This window comes from Aristolochia californica, unplaced genomic scaffold (genome assembly GCF_029961685.1).
Source record: "Aristolochia californica isolate CCGP_79_NKW_82.1479 unplaced genomic scaffold, dmAriCali1.0.hap1 SCAF_9, whole genome shotgun sequence".
NCBI classification, from domain to species: Eukaryota; Viridiplantae; Streptophyta; class Magnoliopsida; order Piperales; family Aristolochiaceae; genus Aristolochia; species Aristolochia californica.
In genome coordinates this window covers 35,335,993-35,357,530 of record NW_027182290.1, presented here as the reverse complement: position 1 = coordinate 35,357,530, position 21,538 = coordinate 35,335,993, and the positions used below count along the sequence as shown (strand labels likewise).

Here is a 21,538-nt window from a genome sequence, read left to right as displayed (position 1 = left end):
TGCACACATTACAGTGTAGAAAGACAAACACCGAAGTCTGGTATATAATCCGTCCGATCTTGGACTTTGATTAGCCATCTGGTTTGGCGATTTCACAAGCAATCCCAACCATCCGATTACTCGTTCACGTGTACGAGTCCGGGACCCGCCATGAATTGTAATCAGATATTGAATGCTGGAGTTATTCCAATGAAAAGACCGTGGAGATCAATCGTTCCAATCATTTGCTAAAATGGCCCCACAACAGCCCAAAGTTATCACAGGTAATCAACAGCTGTAAAAGTGATAGTGTGGGCCCAATCTTAAACCGCGTTCCCGTCAGCTTATTCCTAGTCGGATGTCAATACGGATGTGATCATTGTATTTAATGACAAAGCTATATTGAGCACCGATAAAGCATAGTCCATAGCTGTTATTCGCTGACTTCCATGTCGTATACGACCTGATGCACGGGCTCAAAATAGAATAGAAATATAGAAAAAAGTAAGATAATTCTAGACACGTCCAACATAAAATTGATGGTATATTATCTAACAAAAGGATATATTACCTGACTCTGTTCACGGCACACCAAAAAATAAAAATGGACAAAATTTTCTGTTACGATCAAAGGCTCGAGTTGAGAAGAATACCACCCACCTTCCACGTTCACCGACCTTTGTATTAGTACCAAATACTAAGAAAGCCCGAGTTGAATATTGCCAATGTATATTTATTCCAGAAGACAGAATTCAAGCTTTTTATTCCAAAATCTTTTAAACTGACGTGCAAGAATCTTACACATCAAAAGAATGACCCCCACTTGGATGCTAAAAGATTATGCTGCAGCAGATTGCTTGATCTCATGGTCGTCAAGATTTAGAGCCTCCAGCAGCTTCGGCCAGGACTCTGGAATGCCTCCTGGTAAATCAAACTCCATTAACACCCCTCGGCTTCGATAGAACCCTTCCACAGGTTGGCTCTGCAAAATCAAATTTTACTTTTATGATAAACAAAACCCCCAAATGCTTCAGGAAACTAGGACATGAAAAATGTGGCCCATTCGATGTGAGTCATTTCGTATTAATCCAGGCCACTGATTTTTTTAAGTCGGGTCCATACAACATCATAAAATTTGTAATTAGTTTTCCCAAGCAAAATTGTTATATGCTGTTTTGCACAAAATTTGCAAGTGAAGCTCCGCAGGAGTCCACCTAGTCACCCTGACCAGCCACCCACCCACCCAAAATAATCTGTGTGATTGTGCCCCTACATCAATGGGCCACTGCCCGAGTGGAAAAGGGACCTCCCCTATCATGTTTCAGACCATGATCTGAGGGACAATAGCAAGAGGGCCACCCTCTCCCCTCTCTACCATCAGGCCATCGGCTAGAGTTTGATACCACAACGAGCATATGAGCTCATGGTGGCATCTCATGACCAGATATGTAGGTGGAGGGTATGAGTTTGATACTGGCTATTCCCAGGGGCACATAACATCACAGGATTATGAATGCAGCAGAGGAAGCCTTTTTGCACCTTCAATCACTAACATCTCCCAAGGTGCTATTTTGTTTTACTTTTCCATTTTCTTGATACTCCTTTTCGTATCCTAAATTCAATTCAGTATCTCTTAAGCTTCACAAAATTGAATCCGTTCTATCCAATGCTAGATATACCACTAACTAGATGAACTGTTCAAAGGTGGATTATTAATAACACAGGGAGAGAGGAGGAGCATACCACTTCATTGTAGATTCGCAGTCTTTCCTTAACAACTTCCTCAGTGTCATCAGACCGAACAGTGAGTTTAGAAGCACACTGTGGAGGGGGTAGAAGTGGGGCCATAAAAATTCCAGGCGTACCATTCTCAGGCTTAATGTCAATGGAGGCAACATTGAAGTTTCCACCGCATTGACTGCAAGTCCTCCTACCCAGGCATTTCTCAATTAAAATATCCTCCCTGAGTTTAAGGTTGACCACCAGGTCAACGTCAGTCACTCCCTCCAATATCTCCTGCACATGAAATAGAATTTTTTACTGCAGAGAATCAGAATGGAACAAACACAATGTACCGAGGATAAATTCCTGGAAGCAAGTTTCCCAATATTCACAATAGAATCAACAGAGAAGTCACTCACCGCTTGCCTTATTGTTCTTGGAAAACCATCAAGGATGAATCCTGATTCTCCCTTGGCTTCACCCTCTTCAAGACGCTTCGACAAAAGATTTATTATAATTTCATCTGAAACCAATTTTCCTTGGTTCACAATTTCTTTAAGCTGCAGAAAGGAAAACAAGAAAACATTAATTGAATGTTGTCTCCTACGAAAATCATCCAATCAATTTCTGTCCTTCCAAAATTTAGTGATGCCAATGTATGAAACCAGAATTCGAACATAGTAATGGGATTTTTAAACAACTAAAAAGGAAATACAAGTCAGATCATAAATAAAAAAATCCTGAAAAGTATAATTATAATAAAAAAACTAAAAAGTCATATAATTTGTTTTGAAACAAACAAATCACATAGAATTAGTTGGAGAAGTTGGAACAAACTTCTGTAGCATGTATTATAAACTATGAATTAACATATCTTTCAATTAAAAAAAATGCAAATCGATGTTTCCTGAACATTGGATTAACTGTCCTGATGGAGCCAAATCTTCCAAAAAATGACAGAAAAAACATATTTTTATTTTAAAGAACATCTTTACTTAAAAAAATAAATACCTACTAGAAGAAATTAAAAGAAGAACAGGCTCACTTAACCAGCAAGGGCTCTTATGCCCTCACTGGTCTTTTTTTTTTTTTTGAGAAAAGGATGATTTTATTAAGAGAAAGAAAGCAAAAAAACAAAAACCAAGGGAGCAAAGCTCCTGACAACAAGGAATTAGAGGGTTGCACCCTGCTTAGCAAGTACATCAGCGGCAAAATTGGTGGATCTCGGAATGTGAGTCCAAATACAATCAAAATGAGAAACAATATCAATTTCAAAGAAAACGTCCTAGTGGCTCTGGGGGGAATCATGAGCACACCATCCAATCATTACCTTGGAATCTCCTTCAATGTGAATAAGGCCCATGCAATCATTGTGAAAGATGTGGAGACCGTTAAGGAGGCTATGAAACTCAGCAATCATCGAATCCGAAATACCCAAAGGGCCCTCCAAGACCATCAAAATTAAGCTTGAGGAACCCGGGCCCAAGCAGGGACCATTCCTTAACAATGGGGGGCCTTGATCGAGTATGTAACCGAACCAGGCAGTGCCAATTATCCCAAATAGTGGAACCCAAAAAAGGGGAGAAGACCTTCTTAGTGAGCAGCCAAGAGGAAATGTGCCCTAAAATATTGTCAACAACTCTCTTAGGGGATTCAAACTTGGCATTGAAGCATCTACGGTTTCACTCATTCCAAAGACCCCAAAGAAAAGCAACACAAGCAGAAAGAATCAACTTCCCCATCTTAGGAAGAGCAGAACCAAAAAGCATCCTAATAGCAGGAATCAGATTTGCAGGCAAACAATTGTAAATCGACCTTGCAAAGAATGGAGGTCCACACGAGCTGCACAAAGGGCACTGCAGGAGGAGATGGCTAATCAATTCCTCCACTGAGTTGCATAATGGGCAAAGGAGATCAATCGAGGAGTGACCTCTCCGTCTAAGAATATCCATCGTAAGGATCTTATTGAGGCAAACACTCCACATGAAGAATTTGATCTTGGGAGGGGCACAAAGGCGCCAAGTGAATGGAACATCGTGTTCAACCCCCTGTGGGAGTGCCACCCTTTGATGAAGCAATAAACAGAGGACACAGAGAAGATATCACTCTTATCGGGCCACCAAATTTACTTGTCTTGCGCATGAGAACGTAACTAACTTAATTAGATAGAGTCCAACAGCCAGCTAGCATCCAAGGCCTTGGCGTCTAAAAGCTCACACTGGGGGTGGAGATTCCATCCACCATCTCCAAAAGCATCAACAACCGAAACCTCTCTCTGCAAAGATAGACGAAATAACCCACCAAAAGAGCTCTAAAGGGTTTCATTCTCAGCCCACCAATCTCCATAGAAATTTATTGATTGTCCGTTACCCACATAAAATCTGAAGGCTGAGGAGAATGTTGGAAGGAGAAGATAAAGGGATCTCCAAATCGGTGATGAGTACCTTCTGTTTCCTCTTGGACTCTGGTAGCATTGCTGTCCCTAGGCAGGTGTCCACTGTAAATTACTCGCATAAGACACGCTAAATTCATCATTTGTTGCCACGTCTCATCATCGTATCAGTGTCGCTCTGCTTCCAACTCTTCAACAAGGCGGGACAACCTCTCATTTGGGGGTGGGCAAGGAATCCAACAGAGGTCAGCTTCGAGTGGCTGGGGAGCAGCATTTCTGGGTTTGCCATGTAGAATTGGACAGTTCTGAGTTCGTCTTCTTTGCTGGTAGGTGGCCAGAATGGGGGGCAAAGGATTACCAGTGCTAGGAACAGCCCCAGTCGTGAATTCTGAATCCGATTGATAATTTTGTTTAGGTTCATGTGGGGAATGTGAAGGGGAAACCATTTTGTCACAGAGGTGAGAGGTGCCAGCGAGAGCTTCGAAGTGTGGTTAATAATCTGAGTTTGGGCTTGGGTTGACTTCAGCGGGGCTGTGTAGAGGTCTGCCACAGGTTGAGTTTGCCAAGTGCTGAAGATGTAAAGTCCATGGCAAGGGAGAGAGAGTTTTCACCTTGGTTAAAGGCGTCACAGTGCAGTGTGTAGGAGTGGGGCCAGCTGACGTGGCAATCGATAGTGGAAAACATACGGAGGTTTTTGTAGAGGGTGAAAGGCAGGGATCACGGAGGGAGTGAGGTTGAAAGGGGGCATCAAGCACGGGATAGATGGTAGGTTCAAAGGCTTTAATGGTAGTGGGTGAGGCATTGGTTTTGGTAATTGGGCTGGTAGAGAGGACAGGTTCAGGTGCAGGCCTGGTTACTTTAAAAGCTAAGTGAGCAGAATGTGTCAGATTCATAAAATTTGAATTCGAAGTAGAATTTGGAAGGGAAGTGGATGAGTTCGAGGTGGCCATAGAAATACTGGGTTGGGTGAGTCGACTCGGACAAGCAATGACTCGGTCCAAAGTTGGGGCTAAGGTTGGGGAAGAAGAGTGTCCCTCTTGTCGTTGAAGCATCGTTGGTGAGCACTCTGTACCCATTTCATCGAAGGAAATCTTGATCCAGAAAAAATTGGCCCCCATGACAAGTTTGAAGAAAGAGGAAGTCTGTCCACAGAGACATTAGGATGGTGAAGACCATGGCCACATCTAGCCTGTTTCTGCAACTCGTGTCTTCTGCCCATTTGACTAGTTTACTGAAAGATTGGGTGATTCAATTGAGAGCAGTGTCCGACCAGAGTTCCGCTGGTAGCCTCCAAATCGAGATCCATTGGCTGAGGGGATAGCAAAGAGGAGTTTCAGACCATTCTGAAATCAAAACTAACCAGTTGTGTTCCATTACAGGGACAAGTAGCGCAGCATCCTTTTCCGCACGAGAATAAAGGAAGAGAAGTCTACAATAATGATCAGACAGAGATGACAAATGTTGAAAGAGGCAACTAGGTAAGGGTCTTTCTGACATCAGGGTAGCCTGAAAGATGTCCACAAAATGCTGCAGTTGGGATATAGATAGCAGAAACAAAGTAATGAGAGAGAGAGAGAGAGGTGAAGGTCAGGCTCACAAGTGCGAGCCTCTAAGCTCTGAAGAGAAGAGGAAGACTGATAGAGTTCTTTCATCATGAAGACTTGGGGTCCCTTTTAAGAGAGAAGGGAGAAGGATGAAATTTTTTAAAGAATCCAGGAAAGTGATTGCTGCTTATTGCAGGGCATTGAGAAGATGGCAGATGGTATTAAAAGAACAAACAAAAAGTGGAGCTTTACCATTATGAAATAAAATTGAAAGCATGCGAACATGCACATACATGAGTCACCAATTCCTGTTCTAAGTCTGACCAGTACAGATTGTAGAATTTTGATCCATTTAAAATTATCCCATAGAAAACTCATACAGCTAAGATTTTCGCCACCATTAAGTGAACGGATAATACTTCACTAGCACGTAGTATTTTAGGTATCACACAATATAAACTCAGATCATCGCACTTGTTAGCATTTACTGGTTTTTATTCTCCTTGAAATGTTTGTAACAACATAAGAGAAGGTCAACCAATATAGAACACCACTAGATGGAGGGGATGACTAGACAACAGGTTTCTCACTTTCAATTATTGTAGTTAAAACTCATACATAGAACTGAAAAGGTTAAACCAGACACCAGACTTGGATCTATAGATCAACCCTAGCTGTAACATTTTAAACAGATTTTGACTGAGATCACCAAACAATCAGGATGATTCCAGGTGCTGTATCACAAATATTCTACTAACTATTATTTGAAAATTGTCACTTGAATTTCACCAGACTCAGTTAAAACTTACAGCCAGGTGCAGGATGCAAACAGCCTAGCTCATAATGATGCCTGATGTGCACCATATTCATGGTGGTCAACAAGGTCAGCAATCCTAATCATCATATGTCCACTTTTCAGGATAGGTTGACAATGAAAGCAAAACAATGTAGCTCTCTGTCTTTCTATAACTTAATATGTTGTTTCTAACAACTGAATTCAAACTGGATGCATTTAGGTTTTCATTAAGTATTTTCTGATTCTAACAAAGATGGATCTCCAAATGAAACCAACAAGGAGGCATGTCAGGTTAGTTCTGAAAGACATGGAGAAAAAAGTTTATGATAGGAGCTTATAAAGTGTAAGACAGGCAAAATTTCTCTATGTGTGCATGGTTGTCAGTTTCCTTCTATATACTTTCGAATTTCTTAACTAAAATACCAACATTTCTACATCATCACATGACACCATGGTGTCAAAACAAAATAGAATAGAACTTAAAAATCGGACCTCACAAATAAGAGATCAAATACAGTTAAGAACAACAAGGTGAAACTTTTTTTTTTTTTTTTGTTGTTACACATGTTTCTCTTACAGATAGAGCAAGTCCCTTTATTCCAGAGTCCCCGTCACAATCTTCAGTTCAAGAAGGACATCCATATTTGTCTCTTTAATGGACAAATTAAGAGGATGTGAGCTCTAATGCAGATTGAGGACCAAGCTACACCAACTCTTTCCATGAATTGAGTTGGTTGGATTTTTGGGTTGAACCCCTTCCCCGCTCAACAGAGTTGATTATACAAAAGGAAGGGGTAATAGAAGAGGATGCACTTCACAGAATAAATGCAGGATAACTTAAGTGGAGACTGGCATCTTGGAAGTCTTCATAAGAATCTAAAATGAAAAAGGGGAAGTCAAAATTTCACAAAATGACTTCTAAAGCATCCATAATTAGGGTACGAACATTGGTGGTATAGCAAGCATTTAGAAAACATGACGATGGCAGAGATGAGAATGCTGAGAAACAAAACTAGGAATGACAAAATAAGGAATAGAAATATGGCGAACACTGAAAAAATGAAAGTAAGAGTCATTAAAATGGTTTGGGCATGTTGAAAGGATGCAAGGAAGCGAAGAGACTTTTCTCATCAGTTAAAGGACAAAAAAAAAAAAAAAAAGATGAAAATTAATAATGGAATGGAAGAAATAGTCAGAAGAACTAGGATAAAGAATAAATGAAGAGGTTCCAACTGACAAATGCAGAAAGAAAAATATAGAGAACATGCAATTACTTGGCTCAGCAATGAGGTTACACCACAGATAACAGGAAATTCAGATTGTATCTTAACTGGTTTCAGATGTCTACACCTTTCATATCATGTTAGAATTAAAAAATGAAAAAAATAAAATATAAAATAGAGAGGCTGCGACTTATATTGTTCAGCTATGGCCATATCCTTGCAAAGAGGAAAAAAACAAAAGTTCGTGCTATTTTCACTACCATATGTTTTTCACCCTTCAACACTATATTTACAGAAGGTAGGAGTAAGTACCATGGACCTAAGAACCACATTCAACAAAGATTCTTCTTCACTTTGAAGATCTGATTTTACAAAATACCAAATGCAGTAATAAAAAAAAAAAAAACGGACTCATGTAGCAGACCCTGATACAGCCAATGTAATGATACAATGACGAGATCAAATGGTGTTGATGCCAGAGAGGGGTCTTCTGACATCTGAATCATTTGTTCAAAAATAAGTTTCACTCTTTCTCTTTTGCTTACTTCATTGAAAACCATATGCTGGTGTAGTCCAAACGATATGTGGAGTCGTACAGTTTGCTCATTATTTGTGTAAATAACAAATAAGAGTAACCTAAGTAAAAAAAAAATCATGAATGCATAACATCTGGTATGACCAGATTTTACCCACCAAACTCAATGGTCTCATTCCTTTCCTTAAATGGAACATTACATATTTTTTCCACAATTCATCCAATAACGACAAAGCAAGAATCCATGGACCAGGATGTTGTCACCGTGAGCTCTCAAAGATGTTTGTGCCTACCACATCATAATTTATAAATGTGGGTCTGCTGGTACACAAGGAAAGTAGCATTCAGTTTTTCTTTAGCATTGCACAAAAATGAATCAATCAACAAGGAAAGTGGATGATGCACTTTGTCTCTCTCATGCATAAAGGAGAGAAGGTGGAAAACTCATCGAAAAGGCGTGAATTTACATTTTAAGTGACATGAAATTCTACGATTTTGTACTATGGTTGAGATAATTGACAAACAGAAAAGAGAAAATAAAACAAGCTAGAATTAATCAACTTTTTGTGATCTACTTTATCAGTGAATTAATACTGAACCAGGTCAAGAATCAGGGAACAAGCAAATAGTAAAACACCATGAATCCCCCAGAGAATCAAACTATTCACAATGTAACATAGATCTGTACATCTGCAAATTATTCCAATGGAACTACTTCAGAGAAATCCACAATACAAGTTCCGGTCAATTCACCACGAAAAAGAAAATAAATCCCTTCAAATTCAACTGAAAATGCAATGACAAAAACAAACAACAACAAGAACAGCTAAACAAGCACTTTATTTCTTATGGTTTTAAATAGACAAACAAACTAAATGAATAGTTAAAAGCAAATGGCATGCGATAATAACAAAGAACGAGGAGTTGTTTCTCGCTACAGGTCACTCCAAACGAAAAAAGGAAGAAAAGTAAATGAGACGCAAAAACAGGTCAGACAGTCGTAATGTAGAGTTACCCAGTGAAAGTCAGTCGTTTCCGCTCCCAACAAGTTGAAGTGACAAAAACAATGACAAAGGCAACCAACAAATAACGATAGAAATAGAAAAAAATGAGGTAGATAATTAAAGAAGGAAAGTCATACCTGATCAGCGAGAAGGCCGGAGCTCTTGAGTTCTGCCCGAACCAAATCTCCAGTGGCGATGTGAGGTACGCCAAGGAGCTGGGAGAGACGACTAGCATAAGTACCCTTGCCGACGCCGGGGCAGCCGAGGAAAATCCACTGGACATTTCTGTTTGAGTGATCCGAACGGGGAGGGATGCGGTGGTGCGACAAAGAATCAGCGAAACCAAGGTGAGCTTCAGAAGCGAGAGCGGTGAAGCACCGAAGGGATAAGAGAGACGAGGAGAAAGGTTGGATCCTCAGGAGGCGGTTCAGAGCCGCCATGAGAGAGGAGGAAAAGGATAATCGCCTACTGGGAAGGAAGTTTTCTACTTTTCCGGGAAGGAAATGTATCGTTCATTAGATGTTGAGATCTGTTTATAGTTTAAACTTTATCGAAATGTCATGTAAATTGTGATCGTCTCCGACTCTCTTCTCTGATGTAACGACTTCCCCAATGCTGGAACTCAGGAAGGTTGAGCGACACCCGCTTGACCAGTACCATTACGATACGTTTCCCTCCAATAATACAATTTGATGCTGCTCCTGGTCTCGATCAATAAAGATCGCTCAGACAATCTCTTACGTGCAACACATCATCACGGGTCCGTCGGGCTAGACAAGTCAATATCAAGTCCCTTGTTGAAAATTTGAGAGACCCATCGGCCTACAAAGAAGTTTCAAAAGATCAATTTGCTGCATTGGACCTGATCTTTTTGGCTCCATAGGGTGTGTTTGTGCCCAAACTGTAGAAAGTATATGATATGAAGTGGCCCATGTGATTTTTCAGGAAACGAAGTGGGCCCGGCTTGGAAGTCGGAACCGCGGAGCTGCAACCGGTTTCACAGCGGACCGGGGGGCCGGCCCAGTGTGATTCGTATCACATTGGAGAGAGTTCAGATCCACTAAAGCTGCATGACACGGTCGATGGTATGCGTTTTTCAGACGATGCTGGCGATCATTTACCACTAAAGCTGCATGACATGGTCGGCTTATTCCATTTCTAGCAGATACCATCGACCTGCATTTCGCCACAATATCACAAGATTAGTACCATTTTCGTACCAGGAAGAGAGCTTCTCTTCTGTTATTCATGGTGGCACTAGGGTTTAAGGAAGAAGAAGACGGCAAAAAACTCACCGATATTCAATATCTTTAAAACGTTTCAGATTTTACGTTGCTAACTAGGAAGCTATGATGGAAGATTCACAGAAGAGATTTCAGAAGGTCATGGACAAGCTCTTACGTACTCCAAAATCAAAACCTCCTCCTTCCTCTTCCCCTCCATCCAGGTTTTCTTTCTTCCGGCTCTCTCCCTGTCTCTCTGTACTCTTGTGCTTATGCTAACATTTCATTGGCATTCGTTCGATGCTGTAAGACGACTCGATGATTATTTTTACGAGTATCCGTTGTTGACGTTACCTCTTTGTCTGATAAACTTTAAGCTGATTTTTTCTTAAATTAATACCATGTCTTGGTGCATTTAGGTTTGCTTTTTAAATTCTTGTGTGCCTTTGAATGGAATGGAATGAGAAATGCTTACTTCATTAACTCTTCTTAAATCCGTATTTTAAGATTTCTTGGCGATTTCTAGTTTTTCCATCATAGTCTTTCTACAATATTAGCAAACTCTGCCACCGTAAATCTTTATCTGTTTAAGCGCTTCCAACATTCATCTGTTTAAGAGTTTCAGTGTCTTTGTTTCTTTCCAACTGATTATCATAGCTTAAGACCTCTGTTGTTCATTCTTTTACGATTACACTGTCAGCTCTGTTGGAATTGTGATACGGGATTCTCCCAGAATCGACAGAATGGTTTACATACTCAACGTATGATTCTGGAGATTACTTGTTTACCTTTTTTTTAATATATTTGCTTGTAGTTCCACGGGTCAATCATCTAGAGGTAAAAAGCAGCTAAAATCGACCCCAGTCTCCAAAACAGATCAAAGTTTGAGACATAACCTAATGGAAGAGAATGGCATCAAGCGGTCTCTGGCTCCCTTAGGATCGGAAGCACCAGTTTGCAGACCATGGGACAGAGGAGATCTCATGAGACGTTTATCCACTTTTAAGTCGATGACATGGTTCGCTAAACCCAAGGTTCGAATCTGACTTCATAATTTTCATTTACATTTGTTATTTTAGTGCAGATGTGATGTATCTGATGGAAATATTTTATTTTCTTATTTCACTGACTGGGTGCAGTGATGACTTGAACCATTGGTGATAGTAAGTACTTTCTTCTTGATTTCAGGATGAAAAATACACTACTTAAGGTTTTCCTTATAATTGTTAGTATATCAGTTCATATTTTGCATAAATCAACCTTTTTTTCTTCTTGTTCTTCTTCATCTGACTTTAGGAAATAACAGAATTTGATTGCCCTGTGGGTTCAGTCCTGGGTTAATTGGCATCACTGTTCTCTGCTGAGCCTCAAAGGGTGTCTTTCGATGTATATATCAAGGAAACTGTCTTCGAAAGAATAAGAAAGCATTCCCTTGACAGATTCTATTTAAGTTTAAAGTGTTTCTATATCAAGGGTATTGTCAAAGCTCATCCCTTCGGCTGAGGCTTTAATCTCAATTGGTTACCTATGTTGGTTATAACAGCATGCAGTAAAGCAATTTAAAATCTATTTCAGTTACTGCAATCTTAAAAAAAAAAAAACTGGAACATATGATACTTGGCAAGCAAGCACATCAGCACATCAGCACATGCTATTTCACCATGTCTCATGCCACTATCTTGCATTCTATTTCTTTTGAAGAGTCTTTGGTTGCCCTTCATATTCATTAAGAATTAATTGAAAACAACAATGCTCATTGAGCAACTTTATTGCTTTCTTTGTGTAAATTCAAATGACAAAAGTAGTAATTTACTGTCCTTAACAAAATTTATTGGATGCTTTCTTTGCTCCATTGTATTTGCTTAGTTTTTAATTGATTTCAGAGGAATCAATTTCAATTGTGATGCCATTAAGTTTAGCGTAGTCATTTTCATGATATTGGCTCCTTCATCAAACATATAAGGACATATATATTCATTGAGTTCATAGCATTTTGCTCCTTCATGAAGCAAATTAGCATAAGGAGGCAGTAACACTATAGCATATAGCAACATGAAGTGCACAGTGAGGTCAAGGTGAAGCCAGTGTTCCACTCCTTGGCATCAGAAGGTGGCACCTCAGATTTGAGTTCATGTTCAACTTCCATTGCAGATTTTACCTAAAGTTGTTCATGCAATGTCATGTTCAATTGCATCTTGAACATGAGACATGATTCTTTATGCTGTATCTTGGCCCACAGTAGGGGTATCTAGTTTTCATCTATCTTCTTATGTTTATGACAAGAAAGGTTTCACCTCCATCACTTGAAACCATGGACCTCTTCCAGCAACATGAAGGTTTATGGTCTCATGTTCGTTGTTGTGTTGAATAAATTGCAGACAGATTGGCCAAAGAGAGTTAGCAGACCTGAGTTTTTGGATCTAAATTGAATCTGGTGCAGGTATCATTGAGCATTCTTAGGAGACAAATTCTGAACCTGCATGACTGTGCCTTTTAGTCTGCTGTCCAAAAGGCTTGTTGAGCATAAGGGAGTGGGAAAATTCTTCCATATGGCCCACTACACGTGGGACTCGGCTTTCTTTTTTTTAATTTAATTTTTGATAATGACAAGTGGCTTCAAAAGGAGCATTGTACATCATGAAACAAAATATGAAACGCTGAAAAAACAATTGGTACAAGACTGATGATATAAGTTACAACTTGGTGAAATTTTAGGAGAAGAAAATAATTTATTGACTGTGTTAACTGAGTACAATTGTCCTCCATTATACTAGAGTTAAAGTATAATTAAACTACATATTTCTAGTTAAACCCAATGTGTATCTCCTGAATTTAAGTCCTAAAACAAGTAAACAACTATAACATAAACAAAAAACTAATAACACTAAAAGACATCTCCTTCCATGAGTCTCTTATAAGACTCCACCATATTAATTGTTCCACTGTGAGACTTCTTCCTATGAGGGTCATGAAACACTTTTCCATATGTGTTATTCAACACTCCCCCTCAAGCATGAGTTGATAACATCAGTTTGCAAAGTGAATTTTTTTGTCTTCAATCTTCTTTGGTCTTCAATGCTTTGGATTGAAAAAATCTTTGAATTCTTCATCTTATGTTTGCCCCCTTAGATTTTTGGCATAACTGGTCACATAAAAAAAATGTATACTACAACATGTAGAATTCTTCTTTAGGTTGTACCAAATACTTCTTTCTTGTACTTTTTCTTTTATTCTCCCCTTCACATTAGGGATCACTCGGTCTTTTTCAAGAGCCCCAACTTGCACAAAACAAATATGAGAGAAGAAAAAAGCTCCTAGCTAAACAACAAAACTCCATATGCCAGTCAAAATGGTCCAAGTCTGAAAAAACTCGGCTCAATTTCAAAGGCGGAAAAAAATCTCAATATTAGAGCATTAAAAAATAGACTATTCACTTTTTAAGGATAATTTAGAAAGAAAATACCACTTAGGTGAATAAAAAGACTTAACTTATGCTAGGTATTGCGAGCACTCCTGTTCTATGCAAACAGTGGGTCTATAGGCATTGCTCCGAAGTCATATAAAAAATGATAAATTGAAGAAATACTAAAGGTTAAACAGCATATAAAAAATATCTAGAAATATCTGGAATTTTTAGACAACTAAAAAAATGACCTTTTTTTTTTTTTAAATTCTAGGAGAGACTGCAACCGTAGTACCATAAAATTAAAACAATTTGAACCAAGTATGATCTCAAAGCAATTTCTAGGGGGTAAACTAAATTTATTGGAGATGACAACGTAGAACATAGGCAATTGATGCAGACAAGCAAGTCAAAATCAGAATAATAATTTATTGAAGTTGAACTTGCATAACAATTGTGGTCACACCCATTTTGTTTGCTTGAATCAGATGAATTTGACCAAGACCCAGCCCCGAGTTTTGAATGCCTCACCTCATGCGGCATCCTTCCCTTTGCTTACTCTACCCCATGGTCAATCCATTTGAAAATCAAACACAATAGTTAAAAAGCTATAACTTCCCAAATTTACGTAGGAGAAGGATATCAAAGCTTTGTAGGACTTTGATGATCCAATTGAAGAGGAATTCAAATAGGACTTTAATTTCTCAATTGCATAAAAAATGTGAAATTAGACCTTTGCCTCTCGGCATTCAGCAGTGACTTCAGATGGAAATTTCTCTACAATCTTGTCGAGTAAAACCAAAGATCTTCTGTCGTTCTTGTGCGTGCTTCAATGGTGTCGAAAATTGATCTTGATCTGGAGATCGTGGGGTTCTGTTTATAACGACTATACTAGCCGGCAAATTGATGACAATCTAAACTCTTCTAATGACATCTGAAAAGGACCCACTTCCTGAGTTTCACGTTTCATGCTTGATTTTTGCAACAATTTTACTGGGTTATTTGATTCCTTACGAGTCTTCCATGTTGAAAGTGTCAGTTTGTGAGTCTGAATTGTTGCTATGGAGATTTATTTTTTTGGTATCTTGATGGTTCCCTCTTTCAGGATTTTCCTAATCCAAGATGTATTTTTTAGGAGGGCTGGTAAGAATGACGTATTTTTCTGCACCTTGGAGAGGTATGAACGTGTGGATCATGAATGTGGTTTTCATTGGTGCACCAGACACTATTCCCATTACTTATGAAAGAGATCTGTTTGGTATCTATCATACCTGGTGTCAATCGTTCAGTGCCTATCCAAGAACATATAACCTTCTCCATGCAGATCACTTATAGTCTAAACTTAAAAAAAATTGCAAGCTCACTGCAATAATGGTTGAGGTTGATCAAATGTTAAGGCTAGAAGGGAAACTAATTGTACATGATAAGTTGATACAATCAATGAAGTTGAGAACATGGCTAAATCAAACAAGGAACGTAAATGCAAAAATCTAGCAAGGAATTCAACGGGGAGCATAAAATTAGGACAGAATAATGAGAGCTAGTTTGCTAAACATTACTCTATGATAAAGAAGAAATTGAATAACAAAGAAAAACATTGAATGCCAAAAGTTAAGGATCATACCAAAATATGTGCTCCATTTTCTTTGTGGGTTGACTAAATCAAATCACAAAACCTGCCTTGATACCATGTTGAAATTTTAGGAGAAGAAAATAATTCATTGGCTGTGTTAAACTAAGTACAATGGTACTCTATTTACAATAGAAGAAATACCTAGAGTTAGAGTATAATTATACTACCTATATCCCAGTTACACCCAAAATATATCTCTTGAATTTAAGTCCTAAAACAAGTAACTGTAACATAAATAGAGGACTAATAACACTAAAAGACTCTGTGTGAGATTTTCTCTCATGAGACTCCAATAAGACTCCACCATATTAATTGTTTTACTTTAAATTTTCTTTCTGTGAGAGCCATGTAAAACTTCCATATATGGCTCTTCAACGCAACTGACATTAAAATTGGATTTTTTCTTTTTCTTTTTACTTTTGGTATATACCATCTTGTAAGTCTTGTCTTATGTAACTGAACACACCTGGCAAGATTCTGGTCAAGATTCAATGCAGTTTATGGAAATGCTGTCTCACATACCACTGAAGGCCTCAAATGCAATGTGGTCTCGCACACAGTTTTTCTTCATTATCTGTTGCATCTTGTTATTGTTTCAGCTTCTGTGTACATTTCATTTGATAAGTTGATTTTGTTTGATCTAATTTTGGTGGAGATCACTGGATGGGGGCCTTTTTTTTTAATGCTTATAAGCTTATAACTTCTCCTCAAGGCACCATCTTTATTTTAGTGGGTATAAGTGATTTATATATTTACAATTGTAAATGCTCCGGTATTAATTACGCTTATTGCATATAAAAGTACCGCTTGTACTATGAAATGACAAGAACTAGACTGGAATAATTTGTTGATAGAATCCATGACCTGAGATACCTAGCATTCCCTGCTTTTGGTTGGTTCTTCCTTTGGAGTAACTTTTCTTTACTTGAATAGGCATCAGGCATTTGTTGCAAACATGCAGGTTTTAATTTTGTGACTCCTTGTGCTGCTCCTAGAACTTTTATGTAAAACATGGATTGAACCTTTAGTTAACTGGTGATAAGGCACTTTTGATTTGTCTTACATTCAAGTCTGACAGGTTTTTGGATGTTAAGATAACTTCTTCTTTTTTAATATGTGAATAGCAATGCAGTCCTGTACATTTCTATCATGAGTAGTTAATAACCTCATACATAATTTACTGTTTCTGTTAAACTTCGTGTTTTTTCTTGTTTTCCATCCATTCCTTAGAGTAGAATAGATGGATATTGTCCCAATATAAATGCTTTGCACTACTTTTTTTTACTTACACTTTACTGTATTGCTCACAGTCCAAATTACCTTTGTTCAAATCAATAACTTTTCAGTCTTATTTTGTGTTCTCTCTCAGGTGGTTAGTCCAGTAAACTGTGCTAGGAGGGGCTGGGTGAATGTCGATATGGATACCATTTCTTGTGAGGCATGTGGAGCTCGCCTCCTTTTTTCCACTCCTTCATCATGGACACAGCAGCAAGGTATGCTATGTTCTCTGTTCACTTGTTGCTACCACACTTTATTTCTTATATTTTAATGTCTAATAGGTATTTGGTGATGTCAGTTGAAAAGGCAGCTGCTGTATTCAGCTTAAAGCTGGACAATGGACATAAACTATTTTGCCCATGGATTGACAATGCGTGTGATGAAACATTAGCCTTATTCTCACCCACACCTGCTCCAGCATTAGTAGAGCGATATAAAGAACGGTTATCTGCACTAGCTAGACTTTCAGCCCTTCCTATAATTTCTTCTGCAGCCATTGATCATATGTGGAGTCCTAAGCTACAGTGGTTGCTGGAACAATATTTTCATCCATTGTGTGCATTAGGCGGTGCAGTTGTGCTGGCTGACTCTAGAAATGAAGGACTGGTTAAGGAAGCTGCTTCGCAGGACCTTTATTACCAGGTTTGTACTTCTAATATAGAAATTCCATTGGGTATAGCTTTCTTGCGTTTTTCTGTGAACAAGTAAACCATCTATCCTTTCTGTAGAAAGAATGTAGGGTCTACGAGATGTTGTAGTGTTGTTGATGGAACTTTTGTTGTCTTCCCCCGTTGAAGAACATAATCTTCTCCATATGTAATCAGGAGCTTCTTCTTTGCTGACAACAAGTAGAACTGTCCATTTTTATCTAACTCATTTATTTGTGTTGAACAGAAGAATCCCATCTTATTAGGTTCACTTGATACTAGGTACCTGATGGCTAAAGCTCTTGCAGGCACAGAAACTCATAAGCTTATGTGGTTGGGAACCTCGTTTACTGCCTTATATTGTTGACTGTAAGGATCATTCAGAGCCAGCTACAGAAGAGACCAAAGTACAGATTTCTTTTTCAGAGATAATAAAGAAACAGGAGTATGAGATCATTGTTGCCTCCTCAAACAATAGTGATGATGTTTCCAAGTCCAAGCATGAAAATTCTGGTGCCCATGAGGATCCTACATCTGTCGTTTTGGATTGCCGGTTTTGTGGGGCAAGCGTTGGACTATGGGCCTTTTCAGCTGTTCAGCGGCCTGTAGAGTTAATAAGACTTGTTGAAAATGCAGAAGTTAGTTTTCAGGCTCCCAATGATGGTGATGAATTTGTCACGACACACCCTACTGGTGCCTTATTGACTGAGATGCCTTCCGGTTTAAATATGACAATTGCAGGGGGTCTCCCACCAACAAAACAGAACCTCAGAGCTACAGTTGTTTTGCCTCTCATCAGCAGGCATCTGAGAACTGGCTTTTGTTCTGCTTCCAATATGGGAAAATTGAAGCGTAAAAGAACTGAAGATTGGAAACCAAAAGAAATTGATGGAGCTTCTAAAGATAACAGTAATGTTGAGGAAGAGGGTTGTTTCTCCAGTTCCGACTCCTTGCCGGACATCTCAATTTGCAAAGAGAAAGGTACAACACAAGATATGGGTGGAGGCAACTTTTTGCAAGATGCAGAAACTGCAGCAATTAGTGGAGGAAGGGAGGATCATACTACTCAAGTTAGAGAAGTTGTGGCAGATGCTATTGAGACCTGTAGAAAAGGTGAAGATGACAATGAGAAGTCACTTGACCATGTAGAAGCATATTTATCATCCGATCCTGAACCCACGGGCATGGTAGTGGATACTCTTCTGGATAATGCATGTGACAGAGAAGTTAGAGAAGGGGGAGGGGTTTCTGATAATGATAACAGCGACCAACTGCCAAATGATCAAACGGTTGGAAGAGTGGACAGTATGATTCAGACGTCTATCAACAATGAATTCACTGCAGACTGTCCACCAGGTGAGGCCTATTATTATCATTTTTCACCTTTTGGGATCTTATGATAGAAATTTATTGGAAGCTTAACTTCTATTGATTTAACAGTGATATTGGTGGTGAGAAAATAAATTAGAAGGGATGAAATGGATCCTAGTTGTTTATTGATCTCTGTCAGATCTTTTATTCAGTTGAATTGGGAACACTCGTGCAAACAAAAACTTTAAAAAAAAGATAAAAATTTGAGTTGGAGTGCTCGTTGATTGGACTATATAGCAAATTTCGTTCATCCTTCTCCTAGAACCGAGTTTCCGTCAGGCATACCCTTGCTACATTAAAGCACACTTACTAATATAGAACTTTTGTAGGACTTAATAACAATTGAAGTTGGACATTTTATACTAGCTGTCAGAATGGGATTGCTTCTTTCCAAGTAATTAGCTGAAGGTAGGAGACACTCTTTATAAACACAGGATCTTTTGAATCCTAAACCAATGTGGGACCATTCTCCTTTATCTGACAACCAGGTTGGGACTCAGAGCACGTACATAACTATTGAATTGTGGGGCTTTTTAATCTTCCTAGAGTTTGGCTCAAGACATAAAGAAAAGGCACACGGGTCACGAAGCAGGAACAAATGGGCTTGATTTTTCTGTGATACTAAGTTGAAGTTGGGTTCAATCCTTCAAAAATAACTAGCAAAAGTCAGGAAGATCTTCCAAACTTACAAATACAGGATCTTTCCGAGCCTAAACTAATGTGGGATTATTCTCTGATAAGAACAACTCTCTTTTTTTATTCAAAGAGTACATGTATGACTACATAATGGTGAGACTTTTTTATCCACTAATCTTAGTCATATAAAGAATTCAAGCAACTAGAAGAGTAACTATGACTTTAGGTTTTTTTAAAAACAACCATTAGTACATGGGAAAATAAAGCCTACTAATGAAAGACTTTCCAGAATAAGGCTCTTCTAAACTGCTTACTGTTATGAATTCGCACGTACTAAATGAGGATGGTTTCTGACTTGCTGAAAATTGGCAGATACTGAGCGTAGGTTTAGCTGCTTTCTCCCCTTCCTTGAATTTCATATAAAGTTAATCTTCTAGATGCTGCATCAGATCTTGGGAGGTTTCATGCATTTAGGTTCTGCGACTAATTCCCTTTTAATGTGGAAGTGATTAGCTTTTGTTAGCTTCTCTGTGTTATGCATGATACGAAATAAAAGGGTTAGCATTTCATTTATAGGCTATTTTATAGAATTTTCACGTATGAGATTGAGGGAGTGGTTTCAGAGATGTCATGAACTCCTAGAAGGAGCTGTTCTTCTAACTATTTTGAACTTATCTTCTGAAAACAACACCTTAGACATGCAAATGACACAAGATAACATGCACTTTTAGCAAAATGTGGATTTATGTCTATCCAATCACAATAAGGAAAAAGGTTGTAAAGAAAAGTGTGCATTTGTTTTCAAATTTCTAGTTATTGCCTTTATTATTGTTTATTATCTCATTTGACCTAAATACTGGTCAGTAGCCTGTGAGGATTCTTTTTTCTTACTTACAGTTAACCAGAATTCTTCTCTTTGAAACTGAAGTGCAATGTCTATGGAATATGACTTGAATGTTCAAGAAGTAGATTGCATTCAAACATCTAAGAACACAAATGACACAGGATGATGCATTTTCACCACAGTGTGGATCTCTGTCTATCCTATCTCAACAAGGAAAAGCAGATAAAGAAAAGTGCACATTAGTTTTCAGAGGTTGTTCTTTCTCGCTATTCCCTTTGTTATTGTTCGTTATGATATTCAACCTAAATACTGGTCAGTGGCCTGTGAGGAATCTCTTTTCTTACTTCTGTTAACCCAAAGTCTTCTCTTTGAAACTGAAGTGAGATGTCTGTAGAATATGACTTGAATGTTCAAGAAGTAGACTACATTCATGCTTGGATCCTTGCTGACTTTATTCAATGATTTTGTGCTACATATTCAAATTCTCGTTGACATCTTTGAATATATATTTGCATGGATATTGTATGCGATAACCTGTTCAATATGGCAATGACTTAGTTACTAAGTTCTGTTTGCTGCAACGCCATCTTCTTCAACATATTAGATGTTGTGCATGTTCCTGTTAAACCTGTTTGTGAAGAGTGAATAGCAGGGCCCATTTATTGTTGCAGTATTTTCTTCATGTACATGTTCATGGATTGCATATATTTGGTTTGATTGCTTTCGTATGAAGAGGTTAATGCAGCTTGTGCTATGGCATTTCAGATAGGGATTTAAAGTTTGAAAAAGGGATCATGCATTTTGATCCAATAAAGCAGCACAGACATTTTTGTCCATGGATTGCTTCAACAGACACGTCACACCTTCCTGGATGGCAAGTGACACTCTCTGCTTTGTTCCAGGAGGAGTCTCCTCGTACTTCATTAACAGAACCTCGATCAAATTCATCCACGATTGAGGTAATAGCAGCAGTATTTTGTGAGTGCATATTGCGAAATCTTTTAGTATGCTTTTAATGACACTAGAAAATGTGTCTGGAGGTGGATGATCCCATTACTTCTGTTCGACAGCTCTTCATGTCTCCAGCTGAAAAGAAAAGGAAGTCGTTGCATGGATCAGGATAAGAGGTGTTGGAGGCACATACTATTTTGCAGGAAGATTGGATATCTATTATGAAAATACCAGAAAGGCCTTGCAAAAGCCAGGTAGAATCAATTTTATGGTTGTTGCCAGGTAGTTGTTATTTTAAAATTTGATAATTGAGAATGAAATATTGCATATCCTAGTCTTCCGATGTGGATTATTCAG

At 38.5% G+C, this 21,538-nt stretch overlaps 2 protein-coding genes across 6 annotated transcripts; one reads left to right on the top strand and one right to left on the bottom strand.

The window, feature by feature from the left end:
- Positions 1–698: 698 nt before the first annotated feature.
- On the bottom strand, positions 699–9,808 carry LOC137941218 (adenylate kinase 1, chloroplastic-like). The gene is made up of 4 exons (XM_068786534.1): positions 9,333–9,808; positions 2,121–2,261; positions 1,723–1,995; positions 699–961 (listed from the first exon to the last, which is right to left on the bottom strand). The coding sequence occupies exons 1-4, from the start codon at positions 9,633–9,635 to the stop codon at positions 818–820; spliced, it is 861 nt and encodes a 286-aa protein (XP_068642635.1). The 5' UTR covers positions 9,636–9,808; the 3' UTR covers positions 699–817.
- A 590-nt stretch (positions 9,809–10,398) lies between these two features.
- On the top strand, positions 10,399–21,524 carry LOC137941967 (uncharacterized). Of its 5 annotated transcripts, none has more exons than XM_068787608.1 (7): positions 10,399–10,642; positions 11,233–11,452; positions 16,824–16,947; positions 17,031–17,374; positions 17,688–18,735; positions 20,996–21,189; positions 21,301–21,524. In XM_068787608.1, exons 1-7 carry the CDS (start codon positions 10,545–10,547, stop codon positions 21,352–21,354), a joined length of 2,082 nt encoding a protein of 693 aa, XP_068643709.1. In that variant the 5' UTR covers positions 10,399–10,544; the 3' UTR covers positions 21,355–21,524. The 5 variants fall into 5 exon arrangements, with proteins under 5 accessions (XP_068643709.1, XP_068643708.1, XP_068643712.1 ...); XM_068787607.1 differs by having other exon boundaries at positions 21,271–21,524; XM_068787611.1 differs by lacking the exon at positions 10,399–10,642 and adding an exon at positions 14,957–14,998 and having other exon boundaries at positions 11,370–11,452; positions 21,271–21,524.
- The last annotated feature ends 14 nt before the right edge of the window (positions 21,525–21,538 follow it).

Excerpts from the sequence above, each read along its gene's own strand:
- LOC137941967 (XM_068787607.1), top strand. The coding sequence starts at position 10,545 with ATGATGGAAGATTCACAGAAGAGATTTCAGAAGGTCATGGACAAGCTC. Across the intron at positions 11,453-16,823 it reads CATGGTTCGCTAAACCCAAG|GTGGTTAGTCCAGTAAACTG; the intron begins GTTCGAATCTGA and ends GTTCTCTCTCAG. Across the intron at positions 17,375-17,687 it reads CGCAGGACCTTTATTACCAG|GCACAGAAACTCATAAGCTT; the intron begins GTTTGTACTTCT and ends AAGCTCTTGCAG.
- LOC137941218 (XM_068786534.1), bottom strand. The coding sequence starts at position 9,635 with ATGGCGGCTCTGAACCGCCTCCTGAGGATCCAACCTTTCTCCTCGTCT. Across the intron at positions 2,262-9,332 it reads CCGGCCTTCTCGCTGATCAG|CTTAAAGAAATTGTGAACCA; the intron begins GTATGACTTTCC and ends TCCTTTCTGCAG. Across the intron at positions 1,996-2,120 it reads CAAGAACAATAAGGCAAGCG|GAGATATTGGAGGGAGTGAC; the intron begins GTGAGTGACTTC and ends TTTCATGTGCAG.